This window comes from Schistocerca americana, chromosome 1 (assembly GCF_021461395.2).
Source record: "Schistocerca americana isolate TAMUIC-IGC-003095 chromosome 1, iqSchAmer2.1, whole genome shotgun sequence".
Classification (NCBI taxonomy): domain Eukaryota; kingdom Metazoa; phylum Arthropoda; class Insecta; order Orthoptera; family Acrididae; genus Schistocerca; species Schistocerca americana.
The window spans coordinates 307,968,907-307,988,003 of record NC_060119.1 but is presented as its reverse complement, the minus strand read 5'-3'; the positions used below and the strand labels follow the sequence as shown (position 1 = coordinate 307,988,003).

At 42.9% G+C, this 19,097-nt stretch overlaps 1 protein-coding gene across 1 annotated transcript in view; it reads left to right on the top strand.

The window, feature by feature from the left end:
- LOC124545621 (glucose dehydrogenase [FAD, quinone]-like) overlaps positions 1-19,097 on the top strand; it is a 127,962-nt gene that overhangs the window by 26,181 nt on the left and 82,684 nt on the right. Inside the window, exon 3 of the mRNA XM_047124603.1 lies at positions 9,392-9,499. Coding sequence (XP_046980559.1) covers positions 9,392-9,499 — 108 coding nt within the window. The remainder of the gene's footprint in view (positions 1-9,391; positions 9,500-19,097) is intronic.

Here is a 19,097-nt window from a genome sequence, read left to right as displayed (position 1 = left end):
GGGCATGGATGTTTGTGATGTCCTTAGGTTAGTTAGGTTTAACTAGTTCTAAGCTCTAGGGGACTAATGACCTCAGCAGTTGAGTCCCATAGTGCTCAGAGCCATTTTTTTTTACCAGAAGTTGTATTCGAACTTCTTGAGCTGGAGAAAAGCATGAAAAGAAAAGCGTGTTCAGAAGTCAAAATTTCTAAATCAGTCTCCCTCCCTCCTAAGGACTACACACGGCCACAGTTCCTGCATCTGACTCTAACTACAAAATTTTATTTGCGCAGACAGTTATTGCTGTACGATATTGCAGTACATATACCTCTGAAGGAACAGGCACTGCTGCGATTACTACGGTTATGAAATACATGAAATATATTCGCAGTTGCCGATATGGACAATCTTCAACAATGAAAAAGCATTAAAACAGGCTAAAAGAATCTCTGAATGACAACAGATGAATTTTTAGATATTAAGCAGTAATTGTAAAAAAATAGTCCTGTAAAGAAACCTTATGTTAAAGTCACGCGTTTCACATAGTTACGAATTACAGTATTCATAATGTATGGAACAACTATTAATGTAATGCAGTGAAATATCATTGTCAGATATAGGAATTTAAAGTCATTTAATTTATTTGTGGAAAAGAAAAATGATATGGAACTAAATGGAAATTCCAGTTCCTATTCGTGCCTCAGCCCACATGGTACTCCTCTAAGCTTGAACAGTATTTCATGGACTCTCCTACTGAGACACGAATGAAAATTTGAACTGAAGAGGGAAATGTGCGAGAGTAGTCCGTGCAGTTGTGCGAGGCTATTGTCCCAGGGTGGCGCAGTGGTCAGCGCATCGGCCTGGCGAGGAACAAACAAAGCTTAAAATCCCAGCCTTGTTACAAATTTTCGAATGGTAGCGAGTTCTCGGGAAAAAAATAAAATCAGTATACATACTAATTCTTTAAACATCTCAAAAGCACCACGTGCCTTCACATTAGTATTATATATTAGTAAGGATGTATACAGGATGGTCCATTGATCGTGACCGGGACAAATATCTCACGAAATAAGTGTCAGACAAAAAAATTACAAAGAACGAAACTTGTCTAGCTTGAAGAGGGGAACCAGGTGGCGCTATGGTTGGCCCGCAAGATGGTGCTGCCATAGGTGAAACGGATATCAACTGCGTTTTTTTAAATAGGAACCCCCATTTTTTATTAGATATTCGTGTAGTACGTAAAGAAATATGAATGTTTTAGTTGGACCACTTTTTTCGATTTGTGACAGATGGCGTTGTAAAAGTCACAAACATATGGCTCACAATTTTAGACGAACAGTTTGTAACGAGTAGGATTTTTAAATTGAAAAACAGAACGTAGGTACGTTTGAACATTTTATTTCGGTTGTTCCAGTGTCATACATGTACCTTTGTGAACTTATCATTTCTGAGAACTCATGCTGTTACAGCGTGATATAAATACCACATTAATGCAATAAATTCTCAAAATGATGTCCGTCAACCTCAATGCATTTGGCAATACGCGTACCGACATTCCTCTCAAAAGCGAGTAGTTCACCTTCCGTAACGTTCGCACATGCATTGACAATGCGCTGACGCATGTTGTCAGGCGTTGTCGGCGGATCACGATAGCAAATATCCTTCAACTTTCCCCACAGAAAGAAATCCGGGGACGTCATATTCGGTGAACGTGCGGGCCATGGTATGGTCCTTCGACGACCAACCCACCTGTCATGAAATATGCTATTCAATACCGCTTCAACCGCACGCGGGCTATGTGCCGGACATCCATCATGTTGGAAGTACATCGCCATTCTGTCATGCAGTGAAACATCATGTAGTAACATCGGTAGAACATTACGTAGGAAATCAGCGTACATTGCACCATTTAGATCGCTATCGATAGAACGGGGGGCCAATTATCCTTCCTCCCACAATGCCGCACCATACATTAACCCGCCATCGTGGATTTTCCGTTGCCCAATAGTGCATATTATGCCGGTTTACGTTACCGCTGCCGGCCGGAGTGGCCAAGCGGTTAAAGGCGCTACAGTCTGGAACCGCGTGGCCGCTACGGTCGCAGTTCGAATCCTGCCTCGGGCATGGATGTGTGTGATGTCCTTAGGTTAGTTAGGTTTAAGTAGTTCTAGGGGACTGATGACCTTAGAAGTTAAGTCCCATAGTGCTCAGAGCCTACGTTACCGCTGTTGGTGAATGACGCTTCGTCGCTAAAGAGAACGCGTGCAAAAAATCTGTCACTGTCCCGTAATTTCTCTTATACCCAGTGGCAGAACTGTACACGACGTTCAAAGTCGTCGTCGCCATGCAATTCCTGGTGCATAGAAATACGGTACGGGTGCAATCGATGTTGATGTAGCATTCTAAACACCGACGTTTGTGAGATTCCCGATTCTCGCGCAATTTGTCTGCTACTGATGTGCGGATTAGCCGCGACAGCAGCTAAAACACCTACTTGGGCATCATCATTTGTTGCAGGTCGTGGTTGACGTTTCACATGTGGCTGAACACTTCCAGTTTCCTTAAATAACGTAACTATCCGGCGAACCGTCCGGACACTTGCATGATGTCGTCCAGGATACTGAGCAGCGTACATAGTACACGCCCGTTGGGCATTTTGATCACAATAGCCATACATCAACACGATATCGACCTTTTCCGCAATTGGTAAACGGTCCATTTTAACACAGGTAATGTATCACGAAGCAAATACCGTCCGCACTGGCGGAATATTACGTGATACCAAATACTTATACGTTTGTGACTATTACAGCGCCATCTATCACAAAGCGAAAAATGTGGTCCAACTAAAACATTATTATTTCTTTACGTACTACACGAATATGTAATAAAAAATGGGGGTTCCTATTTTAAAAAAAACGCAGTTGATATCCGTTTGACATATGGTAGCGCCTTCTAGCGGCCCAACCATAGCGTCATCTAGTTTCCCCCTTCAAGGTAGGTAAGTTTCGTACTTTGTAGTTTTTTCGTTTGATGCTTATTTCGTGAGATATTTGGCCCGGTCACTATCAATGGACCACCGTGTATAACAATGTCTTTTAAAGTAGTTTTGATTAAAATAATTTTGGTGTCTAAAGGCAGACACCTCCGTCGCGAAAAGAAGGCGTGGCGCCTCATTATTAACCTCGAATGACCTCTGTTGGCGTCGAACCCGACGCTTGCCACGCCAATACCATGTATGTGCCAAGCCTCCCGTCACGTCACTTGTCACGCTACGTCGGTGGGCGTTCTACTTTACTTACACGCTACCACTGTGTGTCCGCCATCTTGTTAGGAAGCTGCTCCAAAAGCGCAGAGCTTTACCGCAAATTTAAAAGCAGACAAGCCTCTTAGACAAACAAGCACTGACTGAAGCCAAAGCAGGGCCACGGTTGAAGCATTCAACGATTTAGGAAATAAATTCTGTTTAACGATCTGATAGAATATCCTCATAAATTTTGGTATTATTTTATATCAGTAATCAGCTCAAAGCCGTGTGTGCTGCAATTCTGCGACCATAATGGCATCGAAGCGGAGAATGGCAGAGAGGAGACCGTTCCCTCTTCAACGTCAAAACGACAGATGTCGGATTAACCGACCGCGAGATAGTCGACTGCTACAACAGAGTAAAGCTGAGCCTGGTGAGATATCTGTAGCATTCTACGTAAAGTATTCAAAGCACCTGCTCCTCTACGTCAGGAACTCTACCATAGGTCTGTGGAGGAACAAAGCATTTGTAATAACTCGCATTTTTCCAAAGTCATTCCTGTTTCCAGAAGAGTATGTCAAACATACACGCAAAACTATAACCTATCGCCGACGTAGCTCTGTCATTGAACTTCGGAACATGTTTTATGATTGCGCAGAGTGACTTTCCCGGAGACGAAAAGTATCCCTGTGTGAATTAACATGGGTTCCACAGTTTCGAATTTGTGAAACTCAGCTTCCTCTATTGGCCCACGAGAGCAGTAGGCATACACTGGACGAACCAGAACTCCACCGATAAACTTTCAGACGTCGTTCAAGGATACATTCTAACGATTTTCATACCAGGCACTAACGGTCTTTGGTGGTTCGTTAAAGAACTATTACAGGTCGTTTGGTTTCTTGCTCCGATTAGCTTGTAAGACTACACTGGATCTGCGGTAAGTTTCGGGAAGCGATAGGTGATTCTGAGTTACGCCTTGACAGCAAACACTTTAACTAGTAAGTCTTCCACTTACTGCATGCCCCATGCATCTGATAAATAGATTTTGTCCTTTGACCGTGTTTGTTGTTGACAACCGGCATTAGAGGGTATCACATTTATCAGAATTCAAATAAAGTTGAGTGCTAAAACAATATTAATGAAATGGTGGCCCTGTCATTATATTAGTCAATCGTTGATGGGTAGTTAATATATCAACATAGGGTTGATAATTTATAAAATCTATGACACAAGTTTATTTAATTAAATAAAAAATACATGTTAAGTCTGATGACAAAAAAAAACATGAACTAATGGAAGTAAAAATCTGCCACACACTTAACACTCGCTTAGGTGGTGACTGGTTGGCAAAGACTAACGTTTGTTTGATTGAACTACTCACTCTGGCTCAAAACATGGATAACGTAATCAGAAACAATCGAGCACTGAAAAGACTTTGATAGATTTATTCTACACAGAAGTTATACTATGTTGATGCAGCTGAGAAAAAGTGGCGATATTGTGATCCTGTTTTCACTAACAAGCCGGATCAGCAATACAGGACGCCTTTTCTCCAGATGTGGTGATGTCTCAGGTGACGGTTATGGTACCAGCATCTGCATTACCATGATGTGCGGCGCCTATGACTCCATGTCACGGGCAATGACATAATCAAAGTCTCGGCTGGTAATCTCTTAGACAGATCGCTATTACTGTCTAATGGATCCATGGAATTATGGCAGATTCCTGTTCGCCGGTCATACCATGGACCAATTTGACTCAGTTATATGGCATTGTGCACAAGGTGGTCAAATGTCAAAGCAGCAGACCTGTCAGACATAAGATTGTCCTCGGCATAGCGAGTTGTCCGTGATGACTGAAGTCTCAGTACAGCTAATTCCTAGCCACAGACTCCATAGTGAAGACCAGTGATAATGCAAAGTCCCACTCTGGACAAGAGTCCCAAGTGCATCCACTCATAACAAACGTCAAGGCGATAATCCTCTCCAGAGCAGAATCTGAATCAAAAGACCTAGTTTCTCTTCACTTTCCATCAAACCTTGGTGAACTCCAGAAAATCACTCTGTAAACCACCCCCACAAGGGTCTCGTGCCAATCACAAGACCCCATGTGCTTCATGTCTCCCCTCTATCTCATCTGCTGCACTCGTCAGACAATCCTAATCAATGTTAACAATATTTTTCTCTTTTTAGATGAAATGGAAGATACCTGACTTACAAGTTCTAATGCAGAGAGGAGGCTTTGAGTTCCTGACTTGTTTTTTCCCATTGGCACTTTAGACAGCGTTTTTTTTGAGTGTCCATATAGCCTTAAAGTGAACAACACATTCATTATGGAGACCATTACCTGGATGGCCCGAACGTTACTGTGTGTCCGACCAGGGCTTCCAGGTGAACTAAGAGAAGTGGCTGTGTGTCCCAACATAGATCGTTTCAGAGCCACCATAAACGTTGCGTTCCTTCTAAAATTGTTTTGAAGCCCTGAGCCTTCCCAGAAAACACTAAAGGCTGACAGATGACACCACTTGATGGCTCCCTCGATAGTGGCCGGTCCACTGTGAACATGGGAACTCGCGAATTTTTATTGCCGCCATCCCTGTTTATAAAGGGCGTTTATGACACTATCATAATGCATTGACCAGGAGGACTAGATCTCTATCAAGCCTCCCTCCCCTGCTGTGACAAGAGGTTCCTAACAGGTAGATCCAGGTGGGCCATTTTTCTGACTCTTTGACCGAATGCATTGCCTACTCACTAGTGCAAGAAATTCTTCGGCCTGGCCTCAGTAGCTGCTTCAAGATGTTCGTCTCTCTAATAGCTAAACTTGGCTTTCAAGCCCCAAATATCCACTCTATGCTTTACTGTTAAATGACCATCTGCCTGCTTGTTCTCAACTCCAGAAAAATGCTGTTCAAAGGAGAGCCACCATGAAGATCGTACATGCATTAACAATGTACATGCTTCCATCAGTGCATACTCATGCTCATAACTTCCTGTCATCTCACAAACATGAAGCTTTGGGTGAAAAATCAACATCAAATTGTACCCTTGAATGAAGAGAAGCTGCCCCCTACCACAGTTGATTTCCGCATGTCTAGCGTCCCTCTAGTTTCATAGTGTAACATGGAACAGAGGAAATTATCAAATAGTACTGAGATATCACAATGATGACACTAGTTTTGGGGGCGACTTAGCCAACCAAATCCACACATAAAGGGTCATTCACTCACACAATGCTGCATGCCTGTACGTCGTATAGGTGAATATTGCTGAGTGTAGTATGAGTCATGTAGACCCAAGGGTCGTTGCTACATCCCAGCCTTCAGATAGACAATAACTTACCGATTAAAAGGCTTTGCAGCAGTATTTTCTTTTACTCACTCACACAATGTCTAAGGTCAAAGACAGCTAATGTCCCTTATCCCATTACAATTCTGTGGATTTTGTACCTGTTCTCTGCCTGAGTGATTTATCCCTGCTTAGTCATACATAAGGTTTCAGTCATCCTTGGCACATAAGTGGACAATAATTATAACGAAACACTTTCATTCTCAAAATTTAAATAAATGAATAAAATGTGTCATCTGTTGTACTTATTTCCTATGGCACTATAATATTGTTTGTTCTACCTCCAAGACCTTGGAAAATCATTCTCATTAAGTTACTTAACGAATGCTTGTCAAATTACACTGTTCTACAAAAAAAACCTTTTTTTCTATTTCTGATAAAAAATATTGTGATCCTAGTTGTATTTTGAGTGCTGAATTGAAAACTGTTTTTGGTTTTTTTCTGTCAGGGATAGTTTATGAGTAATCGGAATTTTATTTCTCGTTTCAGTTTCTGATATAGTGCAGCAAACGTGAGGTGAAATTCGACAAACAAATGCACGTCTTTATGATGTTATAATGGCTCTGAGCACTATGGGACTTAACATCTGTGGTCATCAGTCCCCTAGAACCTAGAACTACTTAAACCTACCTAACCTAAGGACACCACACACATCCATACCCGAGGCAGGATTCGAACCGGCGACCGTAGCAGTCGATGATGTTATAAGTTCATCACATTAATGGAGGGTGGGATCTAACATATAACACAGTAACCTGTGTGTATACACTTTGAACCACTTATTTGACATGAGAAATTACAGAAAATTGACAAACAAGGAGCCACTGCCCTGTAATGCACATCACTTTTTTCACTTGTATTGTGAATCTTTCTCCTCTCGAATGATATTCCAGCAATAATCTGCTAACATAGAAGGTACCCACTCCCCTTCATAGCGCCTTACTGTGGTAGAAATGTCTTTATGGAGTCTTTCCCCATGTTCATCCGATACGTCACTACAACTCTCTGTGAAGTAGTCCACATGAGAGTCCATCATATGTACCTTCAAAGACATATTGCACCTCAAATCCTGATATGCCTTGATCATATCCTTCACCATTGCTTTGTAGGTAGTAGCTCTTCTTCTTCCGAGGAAGTTTTCCGACACCATCTTGAAACAGTCCCATGCGGTTTTTTCTTTATCAGTTAAACATGCTTCAAAATTTGCGTCTTTCTGCAGCTCCCTGATTCGTGAGCCCACAAATACGCCTTCCTTTATTTTTGCAGCTGAAAGACGGGGGAATTTGGTAGCTAAATATGCAAACCCACAGCCTGTTGGATCCATGGCCTTCACGAATTGTTTCTAAGGCCAAGTTTGATGTGAAGCGGTGGAAGTAGTATATATTCAGGAGCTACCAGACTTCCACGTTGTACATTCTTTTCGCCAACTTTCCATCTTCACCTAGGCCATTTCTTTTTCACGTAGTGAGAATTTCGGTCTCGACTATCCCACTCGCAAAGAAAACAGGCATAATTTGTGTAGTCTTGTTGCATTCCCAGTACCATAGCAATTACCTTGAAATCTGCACATACTTTCCATTCTCGATGATGGCCGATCTGGGTGAACAATGTGCCTCTTCGACTTTTTGTTTGTAAAACCCTGAATTTTTGTTAGACAGAAATAACAATCAGTAACATGGTCCTTACGCTCCCTCCACACCATGGGAACAGCAAACAACGCCACATTCTCTTTACCTTTCCACCACTGAATTAGTTAGCAGTAACATGTAGCACAACAGAAATGTGGTGCCCATTCTTTATATTGGTCTCCTACCTCTACTCCAAAAAAATGTTTGTATGCTTTCTTTATGACTGAAAAAATTTTCTTCCTATCTCTGGCAAAAGTGAACTTCCCACAGATGTAGCAGAAGTTTTCTGGCTTATATCGACATCCACGATGACGCGGCATTTCTGCAAATTTAAAAATACCACTTTGGTACTACACCTGTATTAAATTAATAGTAGGGAACTAGAGGAACGTTGATGTGTAAAAACAAGCAGTAGTTTTACCTTCAGCACCAGGCTCAATCAGTTTCCACACAGGAACTAAAAAATTCAACCATGCTCGGAAATATGACAGACAGTAATTTGTCAGCCAAAACACCCACTCGTTAAGACTGACACAAATTGCGGCTAACACCACTGTCGTAAACTCGATACACCTGCCCCTAGGAGGCGTGAAGCTTTACTGCCGAGGCAGCGACCGGCTGTCGCCGTTCGAGTTAATGAGATGTTTCAGGTGGTCTTAATGACATAGCTGTGGCGGGGGATAACCTAATGATGTCTGATTCTTCCCACCTGCTGTTGCACAAGAAATTATCACGTTCTATCACTACTGGATGCGGCAACATACCCGTATTTCTCTATAAAGTCTCTGTGATTGCCATGAATTGTGAATATACGTATATATATACATATTACATAAAAAGTATCCCTGACAACGATATTTTGTTTACATATTTGAATTTCCCACGATAAAATGGTATAGAAGCACATACTTTAATATCAGAAATAGAACCCATGTCGAACAGTGTTATCTACACCAGATTAGCTGTGAAAAATTAATTTCAAAAGCAAATACAAGATTACATGAATGTCTGAAACATGAATCATCCTACCACTCCCTCCACAAGTGTATGTGGGGAGACGTGTTACATTTACAAAGACACACAGCTGGAACATGGCACTAAATACACAACTGATCTGTTGTCTTGCTGAAGAATCAAGATTCAGCAACATCATGCCAGAGTGAGGGTCACTTTTCACTCATCACTTGTAGGAGCAGCAGCAGCAGCAGCAGCAGCAGCAGCAGCAGATGACTTTGGTCCTCCATCTGGTCCACAGCAGCTTAGTTGTTGGCATCAGCTCGAACTGGCACCAATTGGCAGTCTGGCGCCATTTTTGGCGTGAGGACATGACATTTAGTGGGAAAGAATGAGACCCTGGCGCAGTTTCACGGCGCTCCAACTCAGGTAGTGATGTCTCAGACCCTGTCTCAGCTCTCGATCCGGCAACTGAAAGAGTGCAGTCTCCTCTTGGATTAGGTTGTGAGACAGCATGGCAACCCATGTTCTAGTGAGGAATTCCTCTCTCCCACTGTGCCAGTGGGTAACTTGGGGTGTCTCCACTATCGCTGGTGCCTGTCCGCATCATAGTACATGGCTGCAGAAGCAACTCATCTGTATCATGGCCACCTGGTTCTGCATGCCGCCTGTACATGTGTCCGCCTAGCGAATCCCTCTGGGTCTCGTTATGGTGCTGGCTCACCTGCGGGTCCTCTGAAGGCACATCGTAACATTAGGAACAAGCATTAAGTCCGGCAGACCCATTCACAACTACTTAGTGGGTGGTCGATTTCAGCTGTTATTTACTCGGCACCTGCCTCTCTTCACAGCCACCTGGGGCTGGCTGGTTTATGGTAGCTGCAGCACAGGGCACCCTCACCCACTTTCACTTTCGCCTCCCTGCTAATGCGGCAGGTAAACCCCAAGTTGTTCTGGCAATCATTCAGTGCTGATGAAGGGCTCTCCATTCGGCAAATCTCTGATCCGCGGCGCCACATACATTTTCCTTCAGGCTGCCATTTTGTCATCACCACCTGCAGGGTGTTTCCTTGCAATGCCACACAGGATGCATTAATAGCAGGGTTGACAGTTTGGAAAAATATGTACAGTCCTCAGTGCCACTGTTTCACAAAGCTCTACATACATAGTTTCTTATGAATAAATAACAACCAAAAAACAAGCTCTTTGAATACATACACTGAGAGCACATATGTAATTGCTTATGTGATAGATATAACAAAAAATGAAAAGAAGAGTATCTATTATCATAGTGACCTAAACATGAGATGGTTAACATTTATACTTGTCTTAAATAAATGGTGTGAAGTGTCTCATTTCTCATCTCGCATTATCCCTATGATAGACTGGCACAGCATCCACTCTTCACACAACAAGCTGTTTCGACACAACACTTAATGTACTCTCTTTACCCTACATCTTACCTCTAAGCCCTCTCTACTCTTAGATTGTGACACACTCCTCCTGTTCTTGGCACTTCCAGTGGCATTTTCTCTCAATACCGAAGTTGTCTGAAACCATGCTCTCATTTCTCTGCATAGATGCTCTGTCTTCATAACACCTGCTCCTGCATTCACGTATCTGATACTTGCAAATGTCATTAGTACCCGCTTACTTGTTACTCTGCATGTTACAAAAACGTCTCCTATTTCCTCTTGTCTTATCGGAGCTGCAATAAAATACAAAAAGGTAAATTTAGTTCTCGGATGTAGGTCGGTCCTCATCTTCACCAATGGACCTTTCTTCCTGCTGCCCTCCTTTTCTGAACATTGGGATACGTCACACCACTGTGACTCGCAATGTATGTGCTCAACCCTCATAGTGTGATTTGCCTATGGCGCTCTCTAGGTGCCAGCAAAACCCAAAGACCTCGAAAAAAGCCTCATCACATGACTGGCGATAGCCTGGAATGGCAGCAAAACTAGCGTCTACACGCACCTAATATGTGTGCAGCTAATAACACTCATAACACAACCGAAAACTGTGATAAATATGAGCAGTGGCATGGCCGCAATCTTGTCATCCCCGAACGGTGAAAGTAATGAACACTCGCCTCTTGGGCAGCGCATAAGATACCGCGGAAAAGGGACTGAAATTCTCCCACAGGCCGTAGTTATATTATGAAGACACTACTATGAGAACCATACAGCTGAATCTGCAGTCGTTTCATATCAACATTCTTATAGTCCTTGGATCGTGATGATGGACAACAACAGTGTGGTCCAAAGACATAATGGCCATTTGTCGCAATGGTAAATGCTGGTTGGATCGAGGGATCAGTTCGGTCCATGTGCAGAAGTTATCATGCTACACAGAAAGGTGTCAGTTAGTAAGAAGAGGTATCACTTATGACGAATTTCTATTCAATGCTGACTTTGATTTTCACTGGTATGATGATGTAACAGCTACACTACTCATTTGACCATGTTTCTCAAGGAGTCATACCACAAGCTAAGAAAATGAGAATTACAAATACATCAATTTGAGAAATTCTAGAAACGAATAATGCAAACCGTGCTACACAATATCACCTAGAATTTACTAATCCATTGAAGATCTACGTACAAATTGATTCTCATCTAGCTGAACAACTATAAACACCTATTCTATAACGGTTTCACATAACAGATAAGGTGAATGCCCTGAGACTTCCTTGATTTCAATGTTTCGAGTTCCAGTGTGTTCATGTAAGCAATCCTGCGGATTTGCACAGGTCCGCTATAGACAGGGTAGAACTTGTGGCACGACTGATTCTGCTTGTTAGAAAGACGGAAATTTTTAATCAGCACTTTTTGACCAATGAATAATTCCCTAACGCGTGCTCTTTTATCCCAGACCTCTTTCCTTTCTTCTCCCGCCTCACGCAGCCTCCTTAGTGCCAGGCCAACAATTTGCTTGTGTTCTCAGGGGGGGAGGGGAAAAGTTTACAACATTATGGATTAGATCTCATGGTTGCCTGTTCTTAGGAACAGTCACTGGTGCTATCTTAGTGACTCCTTGTTGCAATTCGTTCATCACGTTCTCGAAGTCGCGTAGGAAAACATCCCAAGTGTCGTGCCGTTGTCTCATGCAACTTTTGTCTCACAGACTTTTCAGCTCCTATCGTACTTTCGGAGTTATTCTTGGTGGCAATAATTAGTGACTCACCCTGTATAATCCACCTTTGCAACCAAGAAGGCCCATTACACCGGTTGTAGCGAGATGTTTTAGTTTGGTTGGAATTATGCGGCACAGATATGTCTGCATTGTCACTCCATAATGCTTTAGTTTCTGACAGGCCTTAAACATCGCCAAAACCTTTCGAATTCGTCCCTCCATATTTTTAAAGTGGCACAATGTGAGTAATTTCAGATGGCATTTCCTGGTTCCAAAATGTGAATGGCTAACGTGAGTGTGCCGGATAATCTTGTTCACAAGCTCATCTGGAATGCAAAAATGCCAGCGTTCTCCTTCTGCTTTACTGTGAAAGAACAATATTCCGTTCCACTAATAGCTATAACTGCCTGAGCTTAGTTTCCTTCCTATCTTTTAAGCATTTCTTCAGAGTAAGCAGAGCTGGATGCTTATATTGGTCCTTTACGCTCGGGGTGACGTAATTCTCAAACGCCAACTTTTTTTTAGAGGCTGTAGTATTCTACTTCTAATGGGTTTGCGCCACTCCCACAGTTGAACTTGACTGTGCATTTGTAATAATGTCCTACTATCCTGGTATTACGCTTCCAACTACGTTACCGAGGAGTTTCTCTCACATTAATTGAGGACACGGCTTCCAAAAGCAATGGTCTTATGCACCATGTTCCGAATTTGATGATATCTCAGGAAAATTACTACGCCTACACCAGAAAATGAGCTGCCTGTTGCCACGCAAAATTCCTCCGCCATATTTGGGTGCGTTCAACATCGGTGCATTGACCAGAGCAGCTTTGAGGGTCTGAAATTCACCTCCCATCACATCGTCCCAGTCCCATGGCGCCTTCTTTCCTGTGAGCTGGCACAATGGCGCTGTAGCTAATTCCTTCACTTGAATGAAACTCGTATAGAAATTTGCGACACCGAGAAATCCATGGAGTTGTTTCTTTGTTGTTGACACTGCAAATTTTGCTATCGCCCCGATCTTGTCCGGATCTGGCGAGATTCCTTCCGTGGTGCTGACAAGGCCAATGAATTTTACTCGTGAGATCCCAATACACGACTTCGTGATGTTGGCTGTTAAGCTACACTCCTTGAAGATCTGTAGTATTTCCCTTAAGACCACATTGTGTACTTTCCACCTCGGTTTCGCAATTGAGAGATCTTCTACATAAGCAGAGACTCTTTCTTTGACGGAATGCGTTAAGATTACCTTCAAGTTCATTAATGAAGGCAGCTGAGGACACATTTAAGCCGAATGGTAGCCCTTTGAATTGGAGTGTATTTCCTGCAGTCTGGGAGAAGTGTAATTTGCCAGAAACTGGGCCGTAAGTCGAGCGACTGAATACTGTCACACCATGGATGTTTCGTAGGAGTTCCTCCCGTTTCTCAGGACGATCTATTTCTGGTTCCACGTTGGTATTAATTTGGCGTGAATATAGCACCAAACGGATTGAGCCATTAAACTTTTCTACTACCGTGAGTGTGTTGTTGTACATGGAGGTTACTGGTTCAATCGTCTCATCGTCTAGCGTCCTCTTCATCTCTAAGAAAACGTTCTGACAATAGGCAAGAGGAATGTGGTAAGGTGGCATGGAGATTTTTGTGTATTCGTGCACTCGGAATGCATATCAAAATTATGGATAGCTTCCATTTTCGGTAGAAATACACCCGCGTTTTCAAGTAATATTACTTCCATGTCTTCCTTGCCATTCACTGGAATGTGGTCTAGTTTCCCTAACTTGTTATCAATCACATGGCGCACCTCCCGTAAAGTTTGTTCATCTCCTTGCGCGGTGCGACAACGCTCATCACGCCGTGATTATTTACCATCTTTCCCCCGTTCTGTGGTGTAACTTAGGTTGAGGCATTCGGCAGGAATTTACGTCCATGTTACGTGATCAGCAAATGAAGTTTTCTGGACACCACTTTTAGAATGTGAGCTCTTTTCGTCCCACATCCAATACGGCCTGATGTTGTTTCAGGAAATCCACGTCGAATATTTTTTCAATTGCCAACGAAGGGGCGACCAGAAAGTTTGTTTCAATGATAAGCCGTGGCAGCTGAACATCATCTGGGCTTATATCCGCATCTCCCTGTGCTTTCCTCTCAATGTGCCAGTGGTTATCGTTTTCTTCAGCGTGACTGCTGGTCATGGGTGATTTGCAATGCATCCGAGGTCACCGTAACGTGGCTTCCACTGTCCACAATTCCTGTCAGATTGATGTTGCCTACAGTGACTTGAGTAATATGATGTAGGTCCGGTCATGTAATGATTTTTTTTCCTCACGCAAAAGCTCTCTTATGTCTTTATATTCTACCATGACGACATTGCTCGGTCCCATTGCTCCTGCGGTCTTGTATTAAGCTCTGTCCGCAAGCAACACCCGAGCGACAGTTGTTATTTAAACTTCTGCTTCGTCTCCCCTGTGACGGGTTGTGTGTCCTAATCTGAATATTACGACCTTGCTGGATTTCTTTCTGCCTTCGACTGTTATTCTGCCAAATGTTTCTTTGCTGTTGTAGTTCTCCAATATTTCGCTGCAACTGGTTTGGATTTCATTATTCTCTTCAGTTTCCTTTTTGTCATTGGTTGTAATTATCGTTGTAATTTGCCACGCCTATCTCTGTTCTCTAAATGTGGCTGGATACTCATTCTATAATTCGAGTTTTGGTTTTCCCGTGATCGATAATTTTCCCCATTTCGCCTGTTGTTGTCCCTTTCTGATGAGTTTGGCGGTCATCGTTTCAGTTCCAGACTCTTGCGTTTTGTATCTCGGTCATATAGCATAATTCGCGTAGCGCGCTCTTGAAGGATTCAATAGAATCGTTGCACCTTCCGATGAGAAGTTGTTGGTAGTGCAGAGGTAATTTGATGTAACAGTGAATCATAATTTCTTTGTAAACTGTACGGCTGGGTCAATAACCGATTCTTCTTAATTAGCGTCTCAAAGTACCGGACTATAAAAACCTAATTCTTCTAGATTTCTGCCCATCATAATCTCCTTCCCTGATCATAGAGGAGAGCTGCCGTACGAGATCGTGATTCTAATTGCGCAACCCAGTGACATGCCTCCTGGACATCTTTTGCTACCTCATTTTGCTGTGAGGTGATCCGAGTCTGCTCGTGTTTAATCTCTGATATTTCTGCCGGTTTGTTCTCCATCTGCTCGATGCACTTCACGTTCTCGCCGACTTTTTCTTGCGTTTCTTGGACGGTCCTTCTTCGCCGTTTTTGTAGCGTAGCAAGAACCGTTTTGGTTTCGCACAGTTCGGTTTTGGCCTGTTTTATTTGTTCTTTCACAAACAAACCGTCCGTTCTTGCACCTTGGGATTCTTAGTATATCTTGCATTCCTGGTGTCGCGTTTCGGCTTGTCCGCGCCTCTTGCGTCACTGTCCATGTTTTCTTGACGCTTTGCACCTCTTCTATAACTCCTGCGACTACTTCTGAACGTGCCCTGTATTTTTGAACAAGCTGTTCAGCTACCATCCGTATCTCCTTCGTCTCCTTAGTGACTAATTCCTTCACGACCTCCATGGCTACCTCCTCTCTCGCCTGTATCTTCTTCTCCGCTTCCTGCATGAAATGCACGAGGGCCTCAAATTGAGATCCTCTGCTGATACCTCCAGGACTAGACGAACGCGATTCCATCGTTCTGTGTCGCACTGTTCGTTAATATGATCTGCCACTCTCTCTAGGGTATCTCTTCCTACTCCTACAGATTCTTCCTAGCGCTCTACTGCCGTTCACCTTCGCGCTCATTGTCTGACTGAAGTACCTCGTTATAATCAGAAAATTCTGCGTTTGACATATCCGTACAGTCAGCTACCACATTCGACAGAGAAGTCTACATCTACAGCTACGTGATTACTCTGCTATTCACAATAAAGTGCCTGGCAGAGGGTTCAATGAACCACCTTGAAAGTTGTATCTCTACCGTTCCTCTCTCGAACGGCGCTCGGGAAAAACGAGCACTTAAATTTTTCTGTGCCAGCCCTGATTTCTCTTATTTCATCGTGATGTATGTGGGTGACAACAGAATGTTTTCGCAATCGGAGGAGAAAACTGGTGATTGAAATTTCATGAGATCCCGTCACAACGAAAAACGCCTTTGTTTTAATGATTGCCACTCCAATTCACGTAGCATGTCTGTGGTACTATCTCCCCTATTTCACGATAATACAAAACGAGCTGCCCTTCTTTGAACTTTTTCGATGTCATCAGGCAGTCCCAACCGATGCGGATCCCACACCGCATAGCAACACTGCAGAATTGGGCGGATGTAAGCAGTCTATTTAGTAGACCTGTTGCACCATCTAAGTGTACTGCCAATGAGTCTTTGGTTTGCTCTATCCACAACATTGTCTAAGTCATCGTTCCAATTTAGGTTATTTGAAATTGTAATCCGTAAGTACTTAGTTGAATTTACAGCTTTCAAATTTGTGTGACTTACCGCGTAATCGAAATTTAGCGGATTTCTTTTAGTGCTCATGTGAATAACTTCACATTTTTGTTTATTTAGGGTCACTTGCCACTTTTCGCACCATACAGATATCTTACCTAAATCATTTTGCAATTCGTTTTGGTCATTTTATAACTTTACAAGACAGTGAATGACAGCATCATCTGCAAACAATCTAAGAGTGCTACTCAGATTGTCTCCTAGGTCGTTAATATGTATCACTTTGTCTTGATCAATGATAACTCTCTGACTTCGATCCATTTGTGGTGTGATTCGAATGTACTCACTACTTTGGAGCAAACGTGTCTTGCTTCTAGTGAGCATGCATTCAGATTTCTACTCCCTAGAGATTTCAATTGCTCCGCTTCGCAATGCCACACAATGCTACCAGAAAATTTGCTCTGGCGGACCACTAATTCAAACTCCCTGATGACGCTTATCAAATAAAACAGCCTTAATCTACGATGAAATGAAAGATACACAGATAATCTACCATCACACATGTTAACACACTGCCGCTCTCCGTCAGGAACAATCACCAAATGTCACAGACATCACAACAAACGAGTAAGAATACGAACTAACAACACACACGAAATTTACAAATCATCAATGTAGTTGGCGCCAGCAATTCTTATCGTTACGCGTAACTGTTTTACCTCAGTGCACCAGCTGAATTTCAACATGTGAAAACAGAAGCCTTTTAAAGAAAATTGCATATGACGGTCACAAAAGGTGCCATCAATTCAGGATCGTGGCAGTAAGACTACACTAAACTCGCAATATGTTTTGGAAGGTGACAGGCGACTCTGAGTTACCGCCCTGACAGCAATCATTTTAACTATTCTTACTTCCACTTGACTACATGCATCACGTCTATACTAAATTGATTTTGTCCTTTGACCGTATTTGTTGTTGACAGCCTGCATTAGAGGTTATCACATTAACCAGAATTCAAATAAACTTGAACGCTGAAATAATATTAATGAAATGGTGGCCCTGTCAGTATTTTAATCAGTTTTTGATGGGTGCCGGCCTAAGTGGCCGTGCGGTTAAAGGCGCTGCAGTCTGGAACCGCAAGACCGCTACGGTCGCAGGTTCGAATCCTGCCTCGGGCATGGATGTTTGTGATGTTCTTAGATTAGTTAGGTTTAAGTAGTTCTAAGTTCTAGGGGACTAATGACCTCAGCAGTTGAGTCCCATAGTGCTCAGAGCCATTTGAACCATTTTTGTTGATGGGTGGTTAATATATCAACACAGGATTGATCTTTTATAAGACTTATGACACAAGTTTATCGATTAAAAATAGGACAAAAAATAGATGTTTGATGACAAAAAAAAAACATAAACTGATGGCAGTACAGATATGCTACAAGCAGTTAACATTCGCTTGAGTGTTGGCTGGTTGGCAGTGTCTAACATTTGTCTGATTGAACTATTTCTCTGGCTCAAAACACGGGTATCGCAATCTGAAATTATCTAGCACTAAAAAGAATTTGATGGATTTACTCTATACAGAAGTTATTCTACGTTGTTGCAGCTAATAACAAATGGGGTATTGTGATATTGTTTCCCCTAATAAGCCGGAGCGGCAATACAGGACCAAAAACAATGGTTCAAATGGCTCTGAGCACTATGGGACTTAGCTTCTGAGGTCATCAGTCCCCTAGAACTTAGAACTACTTTAACCTAACTAACCTAAGGACATCACACACACCCATGCCCGAGTCAGGATCCGAACCTGCGACCGTAGCGGTCGCGCGGTTCCAGACTGTAGAGCCTAGAACCGCTCGGCCACCCCAGCCGTCATTACAGGACCCCTTTTCTCTATATGTGGTGCTGTCTCATGTGGTGGTTGTGGTTTCAGCGTCTGAAGAGCGGCGATATGCTTCGCCTGTAATCCCCTATCGCGGGTACGAAATACGCAAAGTCTCATCTGGCAAGCTATTAGACGGATCGCTATTACTCTCTATTGGATCCCTGAATTTTCGACAGACTCCCACATGTGACAGTCAAAGCAGCAGACCTGACACACATAAAATTGCCCTCTCTCGGCAGAGCGAATTGCCCGTGATGACTGAAGTCTAAACTGGCATTACAGCTGAGACCTTGCCACTGGCTTCACATTCAAGACCAATACTACTAACGTGAAGTCACCCTCAGGACAAGAATCCCAAGTGCACCCCACTCGTAACAAAAATCAAGACCAGAATCCTCTCCAGACCAGAGTCTGAATCAGAAGACTTGGCTTATCCTCTCCTCACTATCCATCAAACCTCGGGAAACTCCAGTAAAGCACTCTCAAAACTG